General features: G+C 43.1%; 1 protein-coding gene across 1 annotated transcript; it reads left to right on the forward strand.

Moving 5' to 3' along the window:
- On the forward strand, positions 1-3,533 carry RPL22L1 (ribosomal protein L22 like 1). Its single transcript, XM_087725256.1, has 4 exons — positions 1-124; positions 999-1,088; positions 2,387-2,508; positions 3,214-3,533. The coding sequence occupies exons 1-4, from the start codon at positions 116-118 to the stop codon at positions 3,356-3,358; spliced, it is 366 nt and encodes a 121-aa protein (XP_087581382.1). The 5' UTR covers positions 1-115; the 3' UTR covers positions 3,359-3,533.
- The last annotated feature ends 11,910 nt before the right edge of the window (positions 3,534-15,443 follow it).

Raw genomic sequence — 15,443 nt, forward strand, 5'->3', positions numbered from 1 at the left:
ATCTCTCGGGCGCGTGCGGCACGCCTGACGTAGATTGCGTCACAGGCGGATCGCCTATAAAAGAACGCCGCGCGGAGCCCGTGGCCCTTTTCAGGGATCCGAAGAGCTTGTCGACATGGCGCCGGTGAGCGGGGGAGGGGGGGGTTCTTGGGCGCGCGCGCATGCGCTATTGGCGGTCGGCGAGGCGAAGCGAAGCGGTGCTTTAAGGGAAGGGAAAGGGACAGAAGCCTTTGTGGGGTGGCTGTGGGCTCGCTCCTTTCGTTGGGAGCTGGGGAGAAGAAGCCGCTCCGAGGTGGAGGAGGCTGTGGTAGCAAGAGTAGTTCAGCTTCTCTCTGCGAGGGTTGCCTTGCGAAAGAGCCTTGCCAGCCCTTCTTGGAGGGAGACCAGCCTAGCCAGTGATAAAATAAGCGGGTGAATAATAAACGATCTAGGTTGCTTTTGGGGGGGGGGAGGATATGCTAATGATCCTATAGATCAGTGTTTCTCAACCTTGGCAACTTGAAGATGTCCAGACTTCAACTCCCAGAATTCCCCAGCCAGCATTCGCTGGCTGGGGAATTCTGGGAGTTGAAGTCTGGACACCTTCAAGTTGCCAAGGTTGAGAAACACTGATCTATAGATCCTATAGAGCTTTGTGGCTGTGGAATTCTGGGAGTTGAAGTCCTCCAGGCTTAAAGTGGCCAAAAGTTAGAGACCCCTGCTATAGATGTATTTCTCAGTTTCGGTCCCCTTAAGGTGGCTACGCTTCAATTCCCAGAACTTCGTTGTATTTATTACTAACCAATTCCGTATTTATTTTATACAATGACAATAAAGGCTATATATATAATCCCGCCCAGGCCTTGGATAGAGATTTAAATAAAACCTGTGACAAGCCCATTGTGGGTTGGTTTTCAGGGCAGATTAAGGAAAGGCTCTTCTTATAGAATATTTAAACCTTGATATTGTCGAAATAAAAAAATAAATAGCAGAGGTTAACCTGTTTGGCTTTCTTTTAGCAAAAAGACAAACTGAAAAGGACAACCTGCAAGTATAACCTTGATCTTACCCACCCTGTGGAAGATGGCATATTTGACTCGGGAAACTTTGTAAGTAAATTCTTTCTTACTTCTCTAAGGAGCCATATAGTAAGACTATAAGATGAAGCTTAAGTGTTAAGGAAGATAGAAAATTCTCATCATTGTAGTTTCTTTTTGGGGGGAAAATTAGGCATATATACGGTAGCTAATAAACTGTTTCAACTCCTACCCTCAAAACGATGCTATAGAGCACTGCATACCAGAACAACTAGACATAAAAACAGTTTTTCCAACGCCATCACTCTGCTAAACAAATAATTCCCTCAACACTGTCAAACTATTTACTAAGTCTGCACTACTATTTCGTGACCCGTCAAAAGCGCGATCGACGAAAGCGCGCATTTGACGTCATCACAGCGTGACGAAAAAAATTAAAAATTGAAATAAAAATAAAATTAAAGCAAGCCGATTCACATAAAGGTAAGGGTTAGGGTTAGGTTAAGGGTTAGGGTTAGGTTTAGAGCGTTAGGGTTACGTTTAGCGTTAGGTTAAGGGTTAGCGTTAGGTTAACGGTTAGGTTTAGGGTTAGATTTAGGGTTAGGTTAAGGGTTAGGGTTAGGTTTGGGGGGGTTAGGGTAAGGTTTTCGCTTTATTTTTACATTTTTCGATCACAGCGCGATGTTTTCGTCGCACTGTGATGACGTCAAATGCGCGCTTTCGTCGATCGCGATTTTGTCGTCCGCGGTTTTGTGGTGGAACCCTACTATTTATCTTCTCATCGTTCCTATCACCCATCTCTTCCCACCTATGACTATATGATTAACCTGTATCCTTATGATTTGTGTTGTTTCCTATATGATTTGATAGCCTATGAATATCATTAAGTGTTGTACCTTATGATTCTTGATGAATCTATCTTTTCTTTTTATATACACTTGAGAGCATTTGGACCAAGACAAATTCCTTGCGATTCCAATCACACTTGGCCAATAAAGAATTCTATTCTAATTTCAGGCAAACAAACTTGGAGAGTAATTTTGTCTGGGAAATCCTTCCCTGAAAAAGTAATTAATTGTAATACTCCCTCTTATTAAATGTATCCATCTAGTTTAGTCCCTTAGCTACCAGATATATTGCATAGATGTATAATTTAATATCAGAAAGCTTGCATATAGATACAGTACGTATTGTGTTTGCTAAGTTTCTTTGGTGGAATTAATTTTAATATGCTTCATGGGAGGTGCTTGTATGGTATAATTATATTCAGTGAGTGTAATAACAAATATTACCTGGCTAGGGTTCCTTCCCTAGACCCACACCTAGGGCACCATTCCCTAGTGTTCTTTTGTTCCTTTGTTTTTAATTAGGAACAGTTCTTGAATGAGAGAATTAAAGTCAATGGAAAAACAGGAAACCTGGGAAATGTAGTTCACATTGAACGCTTTAAAAATAAGATCACAGTAACGTCAGAAAAGCAGTTCTCAAAAAGGTTGGTTTTTCTTTTAATTTTGTATTGCAGCTTTTCTTTCGCTCCTTGCATCACCGATAATAATTTTAAATAGTTAAACATTGTAAAATATATTGCATTAGATGGCAAATTTAATGGAAGTTCCCTATAAAAATTGGACTTGCCATTTTACCATATTTCCACATAAGATGAGAATCAGAATGAAGAGTAGAGCTGGAAGGGACCTTGGAGGCCTTCTAGTCCAGCCCCTTGCTCAAGCAGGAGGTCCTATACCATTTCAGACAAGTGGCTTTCCAAGCTCTTTTTAAAAACCTCCAATGACGAAGCACCCACAACTTCTGGTGGCAAGCTGTTCCACTGGTTAATAGATCCTTCCCACTGGAGTCTTGTCCTTTTGTTGGGAGGTGGGTGGTGAGGAGGGTGGAATTGCATACATATGGTAGCATTGCAGTTCTTATAATCATTCCCAGCCACCCCGTGACAATCTTGCAAGATTAGAGGTAGATAATTGCTGGGGATGATAGAGGTGCATTGATGATATCTGAAATGACTTTGCAGTTGAATTCAGTTTCTTAGCCTTCCTGTTTGGCTTGATTAAAGTGAACTCATCAGATGTTTGCTAAGGTTACTTTTTTAGAATCCTTGTCTTCTGCTCCCCCCCCCTTTTAATTAGTAGTCTGTCAAATGAAATGTTGAACCTAAATCATTTTCTTCATATGGTTAAAGGTACCTTAAATATCTCACGAAGAAGTACCTCAAGAAGCACAATCTTCGTGACTGGTTGCGCGTGGTAGCATCCGACAAGGAGACCTACGAGCTGCGTTATTTCCAGATCAGTCATGATGATGAAGGGTCTGAAGCTGAGGAATAAATGAGTTTATAAATGGAGCATCTTGTTCCTGGATGAAGAGAGTATATGCACAATCAACTATTTATGAGCATGCACTAACTTATTGCCAAACAGATCCTGTATGCTTTTTGAAATCTCCTGTCACCTCTGAGATATATTTTAAAAAGTGTCATTAAATGGCTATTCTGAGAAAAAATTCATTTTTATTTCTGGGGCTGAGTTGCATGTGTTTCATTGAAGTTATCTGCAGAACCTTATTTTTGAACTATATAAAATGAACATTCAATAATGGGTATAATGGACTATTTTCTAATTAAACCCCCAAATAAAGCTGCCAATATTCATTTTTTTGTAGGAGATACCATCTCAGAATATTTTAATGACGAAGAACTTGTGGACACCATCAGTCCACAACCATTCTGGCTTGGCGGGGAGGGAAGGGGGTGGCTCTGCATGATTGGCAGGCACGCGAAGCTCCATGCAAGCATGCCCCGGCTAATTGTTTTTGTGTGGTATGCTGAATCACAAATTTGTCAACATATTTTTCAAGCAAATTGTGTACATGTAGGAAAGACAGATTTCCTTAAAAGTAATTATGGTATTTTTCAGAATATAAGATGCTCCGGGCTATAAGATGCACCTAGCTTTTTGAGGGGAGGAAAACAAGAAAAGAAATTCTGCCTCTGTCTCCCAGCATCCATCTGGTATTCATTTGGCCCAATTGCCTTTGGCACGGCCCGTTTGCCTCCACAGCGGCTTGTTCAGTGTCACCCATTTGCCGCGGCCAGTTCGGCAGTGGCACGTCGCATTCACTGCCGCCGCCACCTATTCTAGAACAGCTGATTGGTGCCGCACCAATCCCCTTCGACCACCACTAACCGCCACAATATTCGCTTTATAAGATGCATCAAAATTTTCACCTACTTTGGTGGGGTGGGGAGTGCATCAAATTGTCGAGCCCGAGTTTGACATGTGTAGCCATTTCATTTATTTGAAATTTATTTCTAAAGATGGACTTTGCACATTTCTTCTTTGAATGGGTTTCATCACTTGGAGACCTGACATAATCCAAAAATTACAGTATGCACTGAGAAAGCTTTAGTTTGCTAACATTTTTTTAGTGTAGGGGTAGGTATAACAGAGACCTCTTGTATTTTTTTTCAGAATGTGCTGGAAACATGCCTTTTTGTCCCCATTTCTTTTGTAAATAATAATTAGTATGTATTATACATTCTATGTCAGGAGTCTCACAGCCACATTGTATTGATGGAAGCCTTCCAACACTTTTTCGGTGACTATGCTTGGAATTTGGAGAAACTGATGTGCGCTACCAAAGATCTTGTTTTCAAAACCAGTGAGAAGAATTTGACCCTGAATTTAATATATCCCTTTAAGGATCACCCCCAAGGATATGGATCTCTTTCCCATCCTTGCCTTATAAGCCAAGGATAGTATGCTGTCATTTCTTGATTATATCTACACATCCTCTCTGTTTTTTTTTTCCTGGCAGAATGTTCTCCAGCATTCCCAAATTCCCACAACAAATCTTTCAATTTAGATAGCTTCAGGGGCATCCTAAGTCTTTCCTTAACTTCATTCGGCTTGGTAGTACTTGGTACTGGTACTAGTCCCCTGTTTCCACCCTAACCTCCCTTTTTATTGAGCCTTGCCATTTTGAGGAGGGGGTAGGTCAAGAGCCCTTCACATTGAAGCACTGGCTCTCTTGTTCCAATCTTCCTTTGAAAGCTGCATGACCTTGTGGAGCCCAGCAGTGTTCCTGCTTTCCAAAGTTAACTTCAAAGCAATGCTAAACTGCCAAAAACATGAACATTAAAAAGGAAAATATAGTTGAAAGAAGGGATGCAGTGGATCAGTGGCTAAGATGCTGAGCTTGTCAATCAGAAATGCCGACAGTTCGAATCCCTAGTGCCGTGTAATGGAGTGAGCTCCCGTTACTTGTCCCAGCTTCTACCAACCTAGCAGTTCAAAAGCATGTAAAAATGCAAGTAGAAAAATAGGGACCACCTTTGGTGGGAAGGTAACCGCTCCGTGCACCTTTGGCATTTAGTCATGACAGCCACATGACCTCGGAGACGTCTTCGGGCAGTGCTGGCTCTTTGGCTTTGAAACGGAGATGTGCACTGCCCCCTAGAGTTGCGAACGACTAGCACATGCATGCGAGGGGAACCTTTACCTTTAAAAGAAAAAAATTCTTGCTGGGATTTCAGACTTAGTGCTATAACACAAGTACTTGGCAGGATCCGCGAATGTTCCATCACCCGGGTCTTAAGTAAATTCCTTTTAAGTGTCACCTTGGAATGTATGCATTTGAAGTACACTATTCAACATCTTTTAACAACAAAAGAGTGTTGTGCACCCGCTTGGGCAACAATGGTGCCCAGGGCTTTGGGGATTCCTCATAAGTTAGCAGCAGATGAGTGGGGAAGATCAGCTGTTCTGAAGGACAGTTTTAACTGCTAGTGCGTGGCATGACAAAACCGCGGTGATAAAATCGTGGCGCTAAAGCCGCGATGTCATCACCGCGCGTCATCACCGCCGCGACAACAGCACGGCAACAGAAGGGCGCTTTAAAACTGCGCCGTGGCAGAAAGCCGACTTCAATTAAGGTAAGCGTTAGGATTAGGTTTAGGGGTTTGTTTTAGGGTTAGGTTTAGGGTTAGGTTTAGGGTACTGAGTGCTTGGGAATGCGTGGATTTGCCCTCCGCGATTATGTCATCGCGGTAGGGTAGCGTTTTTCCTTAGCGCTTAGAACAGCGCGAATTAGTCTTTGCGCTTATGTCTCCGCGGATAAGGGCTTCGCGGATTTGTGGTGGAACCTGCTAGTGAACATTCAATACCATTTGTAGCCAGAGGGTGGAGCTTCAGGCCACACCAATGCTACTGTATGTTAAGGTGGATGAGTTATTGTGTAGGTAACCGATCTTTGCTAACCGATCACTTATTCAGCGACTGGTTGAAATTATGATGAAAAAGGAGAATTGCAAACAGTCTTCCAAGTTGCAATCATCACAGCAACCCCACAATCACAGGGTTTCCATTTGCAACCTTCACTGCGAGGTGGGAAGCCTGCAGGAAGTGGCAACCTGCAATCACATGACATTGTGATTAATTTACCTCTGGTGATTTGCTTAATGACCACAGCTGGAGCTGATGTCATAAGTCAGTACAGTTGCATGGCATTTCACTCAACAACTCTGCTGCTTAGTGACAAAAGTTGCTATTCCTGATTGCAGTCAGTAAAATGACGGCCTATGCACAGATGTTAATTAGGGCAGTTATTTCTCATCCTTGGCCACTTGAAGATGTGTGGACTTCAGCTTCCAGGATTCCCTAACCAGCATTGCTGGATCCCTTAATCAACTAGCCTATTCAGATGGGTTTGGACTGGTTTGGGAAAACTGGTAGCGGCTACCTGTGGGTGGGCCCACCCGCCCGTCCGTCCGTCCGTTCTGGTGCTATGCTGTTCTATTTAGCCACATTTTCTAAGCTGTGCATGTGTGCAAGCTGTGTGTGCAAGCAAAGCGCCTGCGCGGAAGGCCCAAACGCAAGTGAAAGTGAGCATGCTGCACGTGCTCTCATGTTTTCAGTGCACGGCGAACCGGTGGTAAACTGATGTGAAATCCACCTCTGAGCCTATTCATAAGTCACTGATGGTGGCTGAACCCTTACTATTTACAAAGCGATTCATTTTATATCAATCCATCAGAATAAAGCTGGAAGGGACCTTGGAGGTCACCCACTCCAACCCTCTGCTCAGGCAGGAGACCCTACATCAGTGTTTCTCAAGCTTGGCAACTTGAAGATGTCTGGACTTCAACTCCCAGAATTCCCCAGCCAGCAAATGCTGGCTGGGGAATTCTGGGAGTTGAAGTCCGCACATCTTCAAGTTGCCAAGCTTGAGAAACACTGCCCTACATCATTTCAGATAGGGTGGCTGCCCACTCTTTTCTTAAAAACCTCCAGTGATGAAGCACCCACAACTTCTGAAGTCAAACTGGTTAATGGTTCTCATTGTCAGGAAATTTCTCCTTAATTCCAGGTTGCTTCTCTTCTTCATTAGTTTCCAACCATAGTTTCTTTTCTTGCCTTGGAAATTAAGTTGAAACCCCCCCCCCCTTCCTTCTGGCAGCCCCTCAAATACTGGAATACTGCTATCATGTTACCTTAGTCCTTATTTTTTCTAGACTCAGCCACACCTAATTTCTGCAACCATTTTTCATGTGTTTTTGCCTCCGAACTATTAATCATCTTAGTTGCTCTTCTTTACCTTGAGAGTGAAGTGGCTGTTTGGGGATTCTTCTATCATTCCCCAACTCTATATTTTTCATCTAGGTGTCAAACTCATATTGTCATCTAGGTGTCCTGTGACATATCCGGACATTGCCCCCCTTCACTAAACTGGGTGTGGGCTTGGCCAGAGTGTGATGCATTTGGCCCATGGGCCGAGAATTTGGCAGCCCTGATCTTGCCCATTGTTTTAGTGGCAGGGTGGGTTCCTGCGGTTCCACAAATCTACAGTGCCGTTTAGAACCGGTTCCAGCTCCCTCCCCCCGCCCATCCGCACATCATCAAGATGAAGAGCGAGAGGAGGAATTCTGGGAGTTGAAGTCCACACGTCTTAAAGCTGTCAAGTTTGAACACCCCTGGGGTTTTTTTTTCTAAAGGGTTAGGGGTGTAAGGGTCTTGTACCTTGACAGCTTTAAGACTTGCACACCTCAATGCCAGAGTTTCTGAGCCAACATTTTGGTTGCCAAGCAAGAGCATTGTTAAGTGAGTTTCACCACATTTATAAGTTGACCACACCCACTCTGTCACATGGCTGGCAAGCCACTCCCATCTGGTCACATAGCCAGCAAGCCACTCCCACAAAGCAGGCCACACCTACAGAAGAGGTTCCAAAAAAAATTGAAACCCACCACTGTTTAGTAGGATGCAAACACTTTCACATTAATGACCTCCGTTGCACATAACAACAGGCATCATCTGTGTAGGAAGCAGGTTTCAGAGGCAAATAGTGATCGTAACATGAGAAGTAAAGCAGGCAAATGAGTTGTCACTGGGGATGCTGGCAATGCATTTTCTGTTTGCTTTTAATAGCCAATGGGTTTACCTCTGCACAGAATGGGGATAACGGTAGTGAATAGGCTTCTGAAGGGTCGCAAAAGCCCCAGCGGCGCAAATACTACAGACGAATGAATGGGGCTATTTCCAGTCCAGGTCAGTTTTGTATCTTATCAGTTTGTCAGTCAATTCCATCCAATTTCTGTGCTCTTACTGTGTTTTTATAGTTGCACATAGGAAGCCCTCAACTTAGGACCGTTTGTTTAGAGACCAAGTGAAGTTAGGACGGCACTGACAAAAGTGACTTATAACTAGACTCTGCACTTACGACCGCTGCCACATCCAACAGTCGTGTGATCGCCATTTGTGAGCCAGCTCCCAATAAGCAAAAGTCAGTGGGGAAACCAGGAGTCGCTTAGTGACTGTGAATTGCTTGAACTGCAGTGGGAAAAAGGTTGTAAAATGGGTGCAGTCACATGATGACTCACTTAATGACTGCAGACGTTCTAGTCCCAATTGTTATACTGCGACTAGTATCCTGGGAGTGTGCCTGTTGGGAGAGGTCAACATATCATGATTTATAACAATTAGTCCCTTTTAATAATTTAAACAATACAGCCAACAGATGAACAGAGGTAGATGCAAGCATTTCTTATTGATTCTTCAGTACTTACAATAACACGGTTCAAATCAGCCTCAAATAGAAGATCTAGCAAGAGCATTAATTGAGCCTATACCATGGGTTGTCAGCAGGTGGCAGCACTTGGCCATTGTTGAATCTGGAAATTAAATATGCTCTGACTTGATTGGGTATTTGGGGAAAAGCTGGTATTTCTAGAGCTGAGGGCTGGATAATGAAACGGCATGTGGGGAGGGGGGCACAGGGGTCTCCTGGAAGTGGCAAATGGCCTTCAGGTGGCTACAGGTAGACCTTGACTTACAATCAAGCCCAAAATTTCTGTTGCTAAGCAAGGCAGTTGTTAAACGGGTTTTGTCCCATTTTGTGACCTTTCTTCAGGGGTGGGCTCAGGGCTCCTTCTACTAGCGGTTCACTCAGGGACGCGGATCGGGCGCGTGCATGCTTAACATGCACTACACACACATGCACAGAAGTTTTTTAAAATGCTTTGCGCATGCACAGAACCAAAAACCAAGGGGGCGGCATCTACAGTGCCATGGATTTAAGCGGTTTGGGTGTGTGTGTCCAGCCAAGTTACTACCTACTCGGTCAAACCGGTCCGAATTGGTAGGAGCCCAGCAGTGGTGGGTTCCGGATCCCGTTCCAACCGGTATGGTTGGAACGGGCCTGGCGGCGTCCACATGGATGCACGGAGCATGCATGCAGCGCGCACATGTGTCTTAGCTTTTCCGCGAGCCTCTGTGACGCTCCAGCTGCTCAGTGGAGTGTTGCGCAGGCCATGAGCATTCGTGGAAGCCCCGAAGACTTAAAAGACCAGTAAGGAGGTCAGGCGGGCAGATGGGCCCTCCGGAGCACCATACTGGAATGGTATCCGGTGCTCTGGGCAGGCTCCAGTACGCCTATATCGGGGTGTACAACCTGCAACCCACCACTGGAGCCCACCTCAGCCTTTAAGTGAAACACTGCTACTAGTGAATCTGGCTTCCCCATTGTCTTGCTTGTCAGAAGATGGCAAAAGATGATACATAACCATGGGGCTCTCCCACCTTTATAGATAGATGACAGTTGGCAAGTGTCCCCATTCTGATCATGTAACCACAGGGACCCTGTAATGCTGGTGTCAGCCCTGCAGCGGTTCCTTTAAGAATCTCTGGCCTGCCACACTCTTATTAAGGGGGGTATTTAGCAAGGGGTAGAATGTGTTGTTTTCAAAATAAAAAATTCCTTCCTAGAAGCTCAAGGTCATCTTTTGTCTCCCAAACCTTTACACCTGACCGGAAGCAGTTAGACGTAGACGCCAGCGTGGAAGAAAAAGATTGGACCATGTGATGGACTGTGGGTGTGGGGACAAGATCATGGGTGGGATTCTGATGTAACTTCCAGAGTTGGAATCCCACAGCACGATGCCAACATGCCTGCCTTATTAAATTGGAACTTTAAGCATAGTTTTGCCTTCGACTCTGATTTAATTCTGCATGATATTTGGAACGCTGACATCTGGTAAGTGTGAAAAATGGTCATGTCACTTTTCTCAGTCCTGTTATAACTTTGAATGGTCACTAAATGAATGATTGTAAGGGAAAACTACCTCCGTAAGTGTGAAATTACTGGAAGTGATTTTACTTTATTATTAATTTATTATGAAATTTAATAATAGGGTGGAAGGACGTTCCAGAGAGAGGGAGCCACCACGGAGAAGGCGCTTCTTCTGGGTCCTACCAGGTGTATCTCTCTTGGGGATGGGACCCACAATATTCCCTGCCTCCCTGCACTGATGGGTTGGGTAGATGTGACCGGCAAGAGACGGTCTCTCAGATCACCTGGTCCCAAGCCGTGAAGGGTTTAAAGGTGACAACCAGCACCTTGAATTGCACCCAGAAGCAAATCAGCAGCCAATGCAGCTCTCACAGAGGAGGTGATACATGTGCACACTGGGCTCTAGACTATGTTCATTTCATTAATGCATTTACACTATACATATTGATTATGGATGAATGGATATAAAATCAACTTCCCTTAATTCTTCCAAACTTCTTTTCCTAATCTTTTAATTTTGAATTTAAGTTTTAGACCTACATTGTCAACTCTACCTTCCTTGATAGTGTCTGTTATGTAATGCAACAATGCTGTATACTTTCTTAATTTCTGAAGATAGGCAACGATACAGTAGTTCATTCAACCATTGTGCATTGCACATGGGGGTGGGGGGGCAAGTGGGTTCCAATCTGTGTTTTAGTCTGAAACATTCAAATTGCTACATTCTGAAAAGAAGACTATTCTCCAATAATTCATCTTTAAAAGAAGAAGGCCATCATAGAATTTGATGGGAATAGAAAAATGGAGGACAACTGAAGCTTTCTGTCTATTGCCCCTTGAAGAGGAAACATTCCAGTTTACCTTCCTTTTGGATAAATGTGGCAATTCAACTCATTTAAAAAGCAAAAATTAGGCATCTGTCAAAGAGATGCTTTAAATTGGACGGCTATATCAACCAGGGAATTGGACTCTGCTTACAATGTGCCCTTCTAAATCTACGAATGTATGGAAGCCAAATTTCCTAGTAATCACCATATGTTTTGCTGCATACCTACCTCTGGGGGAAAAGCTTTCATTGTTTTCTAAAAAAAAAATTAGACAAATGTATTACTAACGTCAAAGATGGGCGAGCCTTTGACATTTGAAAATGGCAATCTCTCTTTAGGAAACTTTTGCCCTCCAGAAAAAGAAAACACCTTTCCAGCTTTATATGCTGGAAAAGCAATCAAACAACAGACAGAGCTATCGATGTACATTTGTGCTTTGTAAAACAATAGTAGAGAAAATGGAGATGGGGAATAAAGCACAAAGATAAAAATACATTGTTAATGAAAAGTTAAAAAAAACAATAACCAGAAAGTGCTTTAAAAAGCGAAAATGTACAACAAAGAAAATATATATATATATCGTTTTTGTAGTAAGTGATCTAGAATAGTCATATGGAACTTTTTATTGGCCAAGAGTGATTGGACACACAATGAATTTGTCTTTGGTGCATATGATCTCAGTGTACATAAAAAGACAAGATACATTCATCAAAAATCATAAGGTACAGCAATATAAATCGTAAGGATACGTAATCGTAAGCAAAAAAGTTACATTCCTGCAGTCATAAATGGGAGGAAATGGGTGATAGGAACGATGAGAAGACTAATAGTAATAGTAATGTACCCTTAATGAATAGTTTGACAGTGGTGAGGGAATTATTTGTTTAGCAGAGTAATGGTGTTTGGGAAAAAATGTTCTTGTGTTTAGTTGTCTTGGTGTGCAGTTTTCTATAGCTTCGTTTTGAGGGTAGGAGTTGAAACAATTTATGTCCAGGATGTAAGGGGTCTGTAAATATTTTCACAGGCCCCTTTTTGATTCGTGCAGTGTACAGGTCCTCAATGGAAGGCAAATTGGTAGTAATTGTTTTTTCTGCAGTTCTGTAAATAACTGTAAATAGCTACAGTTCTACCTATAGTTATCTAATGCAATTATTACTCAAGTATTATTCAGTTATTATTCAACGCTAACGCAGTCCTAGGCTGCATTAACAGAGGGATAAAATCAAGATCACGTCAAGTGTTAGTACAACTTTATAATGCCTTAGTATGGCCACACTTGGAATACTGCATCCAGTTTTGGTTGCCATATTATTAAAAAAAACAACACGTAGAGACTCTGAAAAGAGTGCAAAAAAGAGCAACAAAGTTGATTAAGGGGCTGGAGGCTAAAACAAATGAAGAACAGTTTTAGGAATTGGGTTTGTCTAGTTTAATGAAAAGAAGGACATGAATGGATATATGTTCCAATATCTCAGAGGCTGTGACAAAGAAGAGGAGGTCGACCTATTCTCCAAAGCTCTTGAAGGCAGGACAAGAAGCAATGGATGGAAACTAATCAAGGAGAGAAGGAACCTAGAACTGAGGAGAAATTTCCTGACAGTTAGAACAATTAATCAGTGGAACATCTTGCCTCCAGAAGTTGTGAATGCTCCAACGCCGGAAGTTTTTAAAGAAGAGATTGGACAACCATTTGTCTGAAATGATATAGGATTTCTACCTGAGCAGGGGGATGGACTGTCTGTTATTCTGTTATATTCTGTATGTATATATTTCTAATGCATACATATAACTATCATTATTTTTTTTTAAAAAAAAACAATAGAGTGGAATCTGCACTTAAGGGGACTCTGAGCAATTCCATACGGTTGAGAGCCTTTTTCTGCCGATGGTCTAACACCAATGACATGGCTTCAAGCATCGCTGTCACAATTTGCACACCAATCATTTTTCTTGCTTTCACACAGTGCTCCAGACACGCTCCATTTGGGGAAATCAAATCAACAGCTGGATTCAGTCAGAGTGCCAGCCCCCCCACTAAAAAAGAGCGTGATGTCAATGGGGATTTTAAAAGCTCCCTGATTTTCAGATAACAATTAGCAGCTCCAGAACCATAGATGCTTCATTATCTCATGGGGAGCTCCAGATTAAGAAATGTTGGGTGTTATTTCTAAAGTTTCACTCCCCCCCCCCGCCTCACGCCTCCTTTTCAATGTTCAACTAATCTGTGTGTTTGAAACCGAGCCAGCCAGTGAAAACTCTCTAACCAAGTATCAGCTTGGACAAAACAGCCTTTGTTTTCCAAGCTACAACAGCATGCTCATCAAGCAACCTTTGTCTAGGGCGCAGAGGGTTGTGGTGTGGCTTATCGCTGCTTCTAAAGCGATATTTTAAAGGAAGCATTAATGGTTTCCTGAGTCCATCCTGAGCCCAGGAAGATAACCGAGTGGAATTTTTCAAATCCTGGCATCAGAATGTGTGCCGGTTTTACACAGTGTCAGATGGAATGGTCGGCACTGCCATGTGGATTTGGAAGAAAATCAGCAGAGAAATCAAACTCCTTAATTGGGATTTTTGATGAAGTTAGCAGTACGGGTGGCACATATGCACACAAAACCTCAATTATTAAACCAGTGGCTGTATTGACAGTTAGGGATGGAAATGATCACCTCAACTACAATTTTGTTATACAGGGAGTCCTTGTGTAGGAAGTTAGCATAGCAATAGCAATAGCAGTTAGACTTATATACCGCTTCATAGGGCTTTCAGCCCTCTCTAAGCGGTTTACAGAGTCAGCATATCGCCCCCACAGTCTGGGTCCTCATTTTACCCACCTCGGAAGGATGGAAGGCTGAGTCAACCTTGAGCCAGTGAGATTTGAACAGCCAAACTGCAGAACTGCAGTCAGCTGAAGTAACCTGCAGGGCTGCACTCTAACCACTGCGCCACCTCGGCTCTCCACCCTGCTCCTAGAAAAATGAAATATCCTGGGAAATATTGAAAAGGCAGAATATTATATTTCCCTGGATAAAAATGGAGAAACATGTTTTTAGGCAGGAAACAGACTCACTCGTAATAGCCCCCACCTTTGTCAATGGGCCATTAAAAGGCTGAGGCAGTCTATTCTACATAACACAGATCTCCCCCTTCAGCTACAGGGTGATGGGATTAAGGCGTGAGTATTACCCCTTTACCCATCTCACCACAGGGCACCTGGGAAGAAGCAATGCTCAACCAAACTTGGACTCAAAACACAGCCTAGGGAGTTGCCCCTGCATGACCCCATGGGAATCTGACAACCAATCAGAATACAAGCTCAAGATCAAAGGCCAGAGAGGGCATAAAACCAGGGAGTTTCAGCATCTCTTTCTTTTTTTCTTCTTCACCCAACATCTGGAAGCATGTAATCCCCCTTTTCTGTTCAGGAGCTCAAGCCATGTGATCCTGTCCACCATTAAACCATCTTTCCAAGCAGCCTCCATGTTTCCAGCGTCTTTTTCCCGACTTGGAGCTGAACCCAGATGGACATTTCTTCCAACACTTGACTTACAACTGTTCATTCAAGGGCCATTCAAAGTTATAACGGCACTGAAAAAAGTGACAGAATCATTTTTCACAGTTATGACCTTTGAAGCATCGCATGATCAAAATTCAGATTGCTTGGCAGCTGTTTTAATATTTATGACCGTTGCTCTGTCCCAAGATTATGTGGTCCACTTTTGCAATTTTCTGGCAGGCCACGTCCATGAGGAAGCCAGGTTCACTTAACAACCAGGTTACTTACTTATCAACTGCAGTGATTCGCTTAACTGTGGCAAGAAAGGTCATAAAATGGGGCAAAACTCCCTTACCTGTTGGGCTCAATTGTGGTTGTAAATCAAGGGCCACCTGTAGGGTCTACCTTTTATTTGGTTTCATCTTTGAATTGAATTTGTTTGTTATTTTGATGTCATTTAAAACTGTTTTTGTCAGCTGCCCAGAGATTCAGATGAGTTTTGTGGGTTGGTTTCACCTTCATGGCATT

This window comes from Thamnophis sirtalis, unplaced genomic scaffold (assembly GCF_051295495.1).
Source record: "Thamnophis sirtalis isolate CommonGarterSnake01/CBP01778 unplaced genomic scaffold, rThaSir2_p1.2 scaffold_11, whole genome shotgun sequence".
Lineage (NCBI taxonomy): Eukaryota > Metazoa > Chordata > Lepidosauria > Squamata > Natricidae > Thamnophis > Thamnophis sirtalis.

Excerpts from the sequence above, each read along its gene's own strand:
- RPL22L1 (XM_087725256.1), top strand. Across the intron at positions 1,089-2,386 it reads TATTTGACTCGGGAAACTTT|GAACAGTTCTTGAATGAGAG; the intron begins GTAAGTAAATTC and ends GTTTTTAATTAG. Across the intron at positions 2,509-3,213 it reads GAAAAGCAGTTCTCAAAAAG|GTACCTTAAATATCTCACGA; the intron begins GTTGGTTTTTCT and ends ATATGGTTAAAG.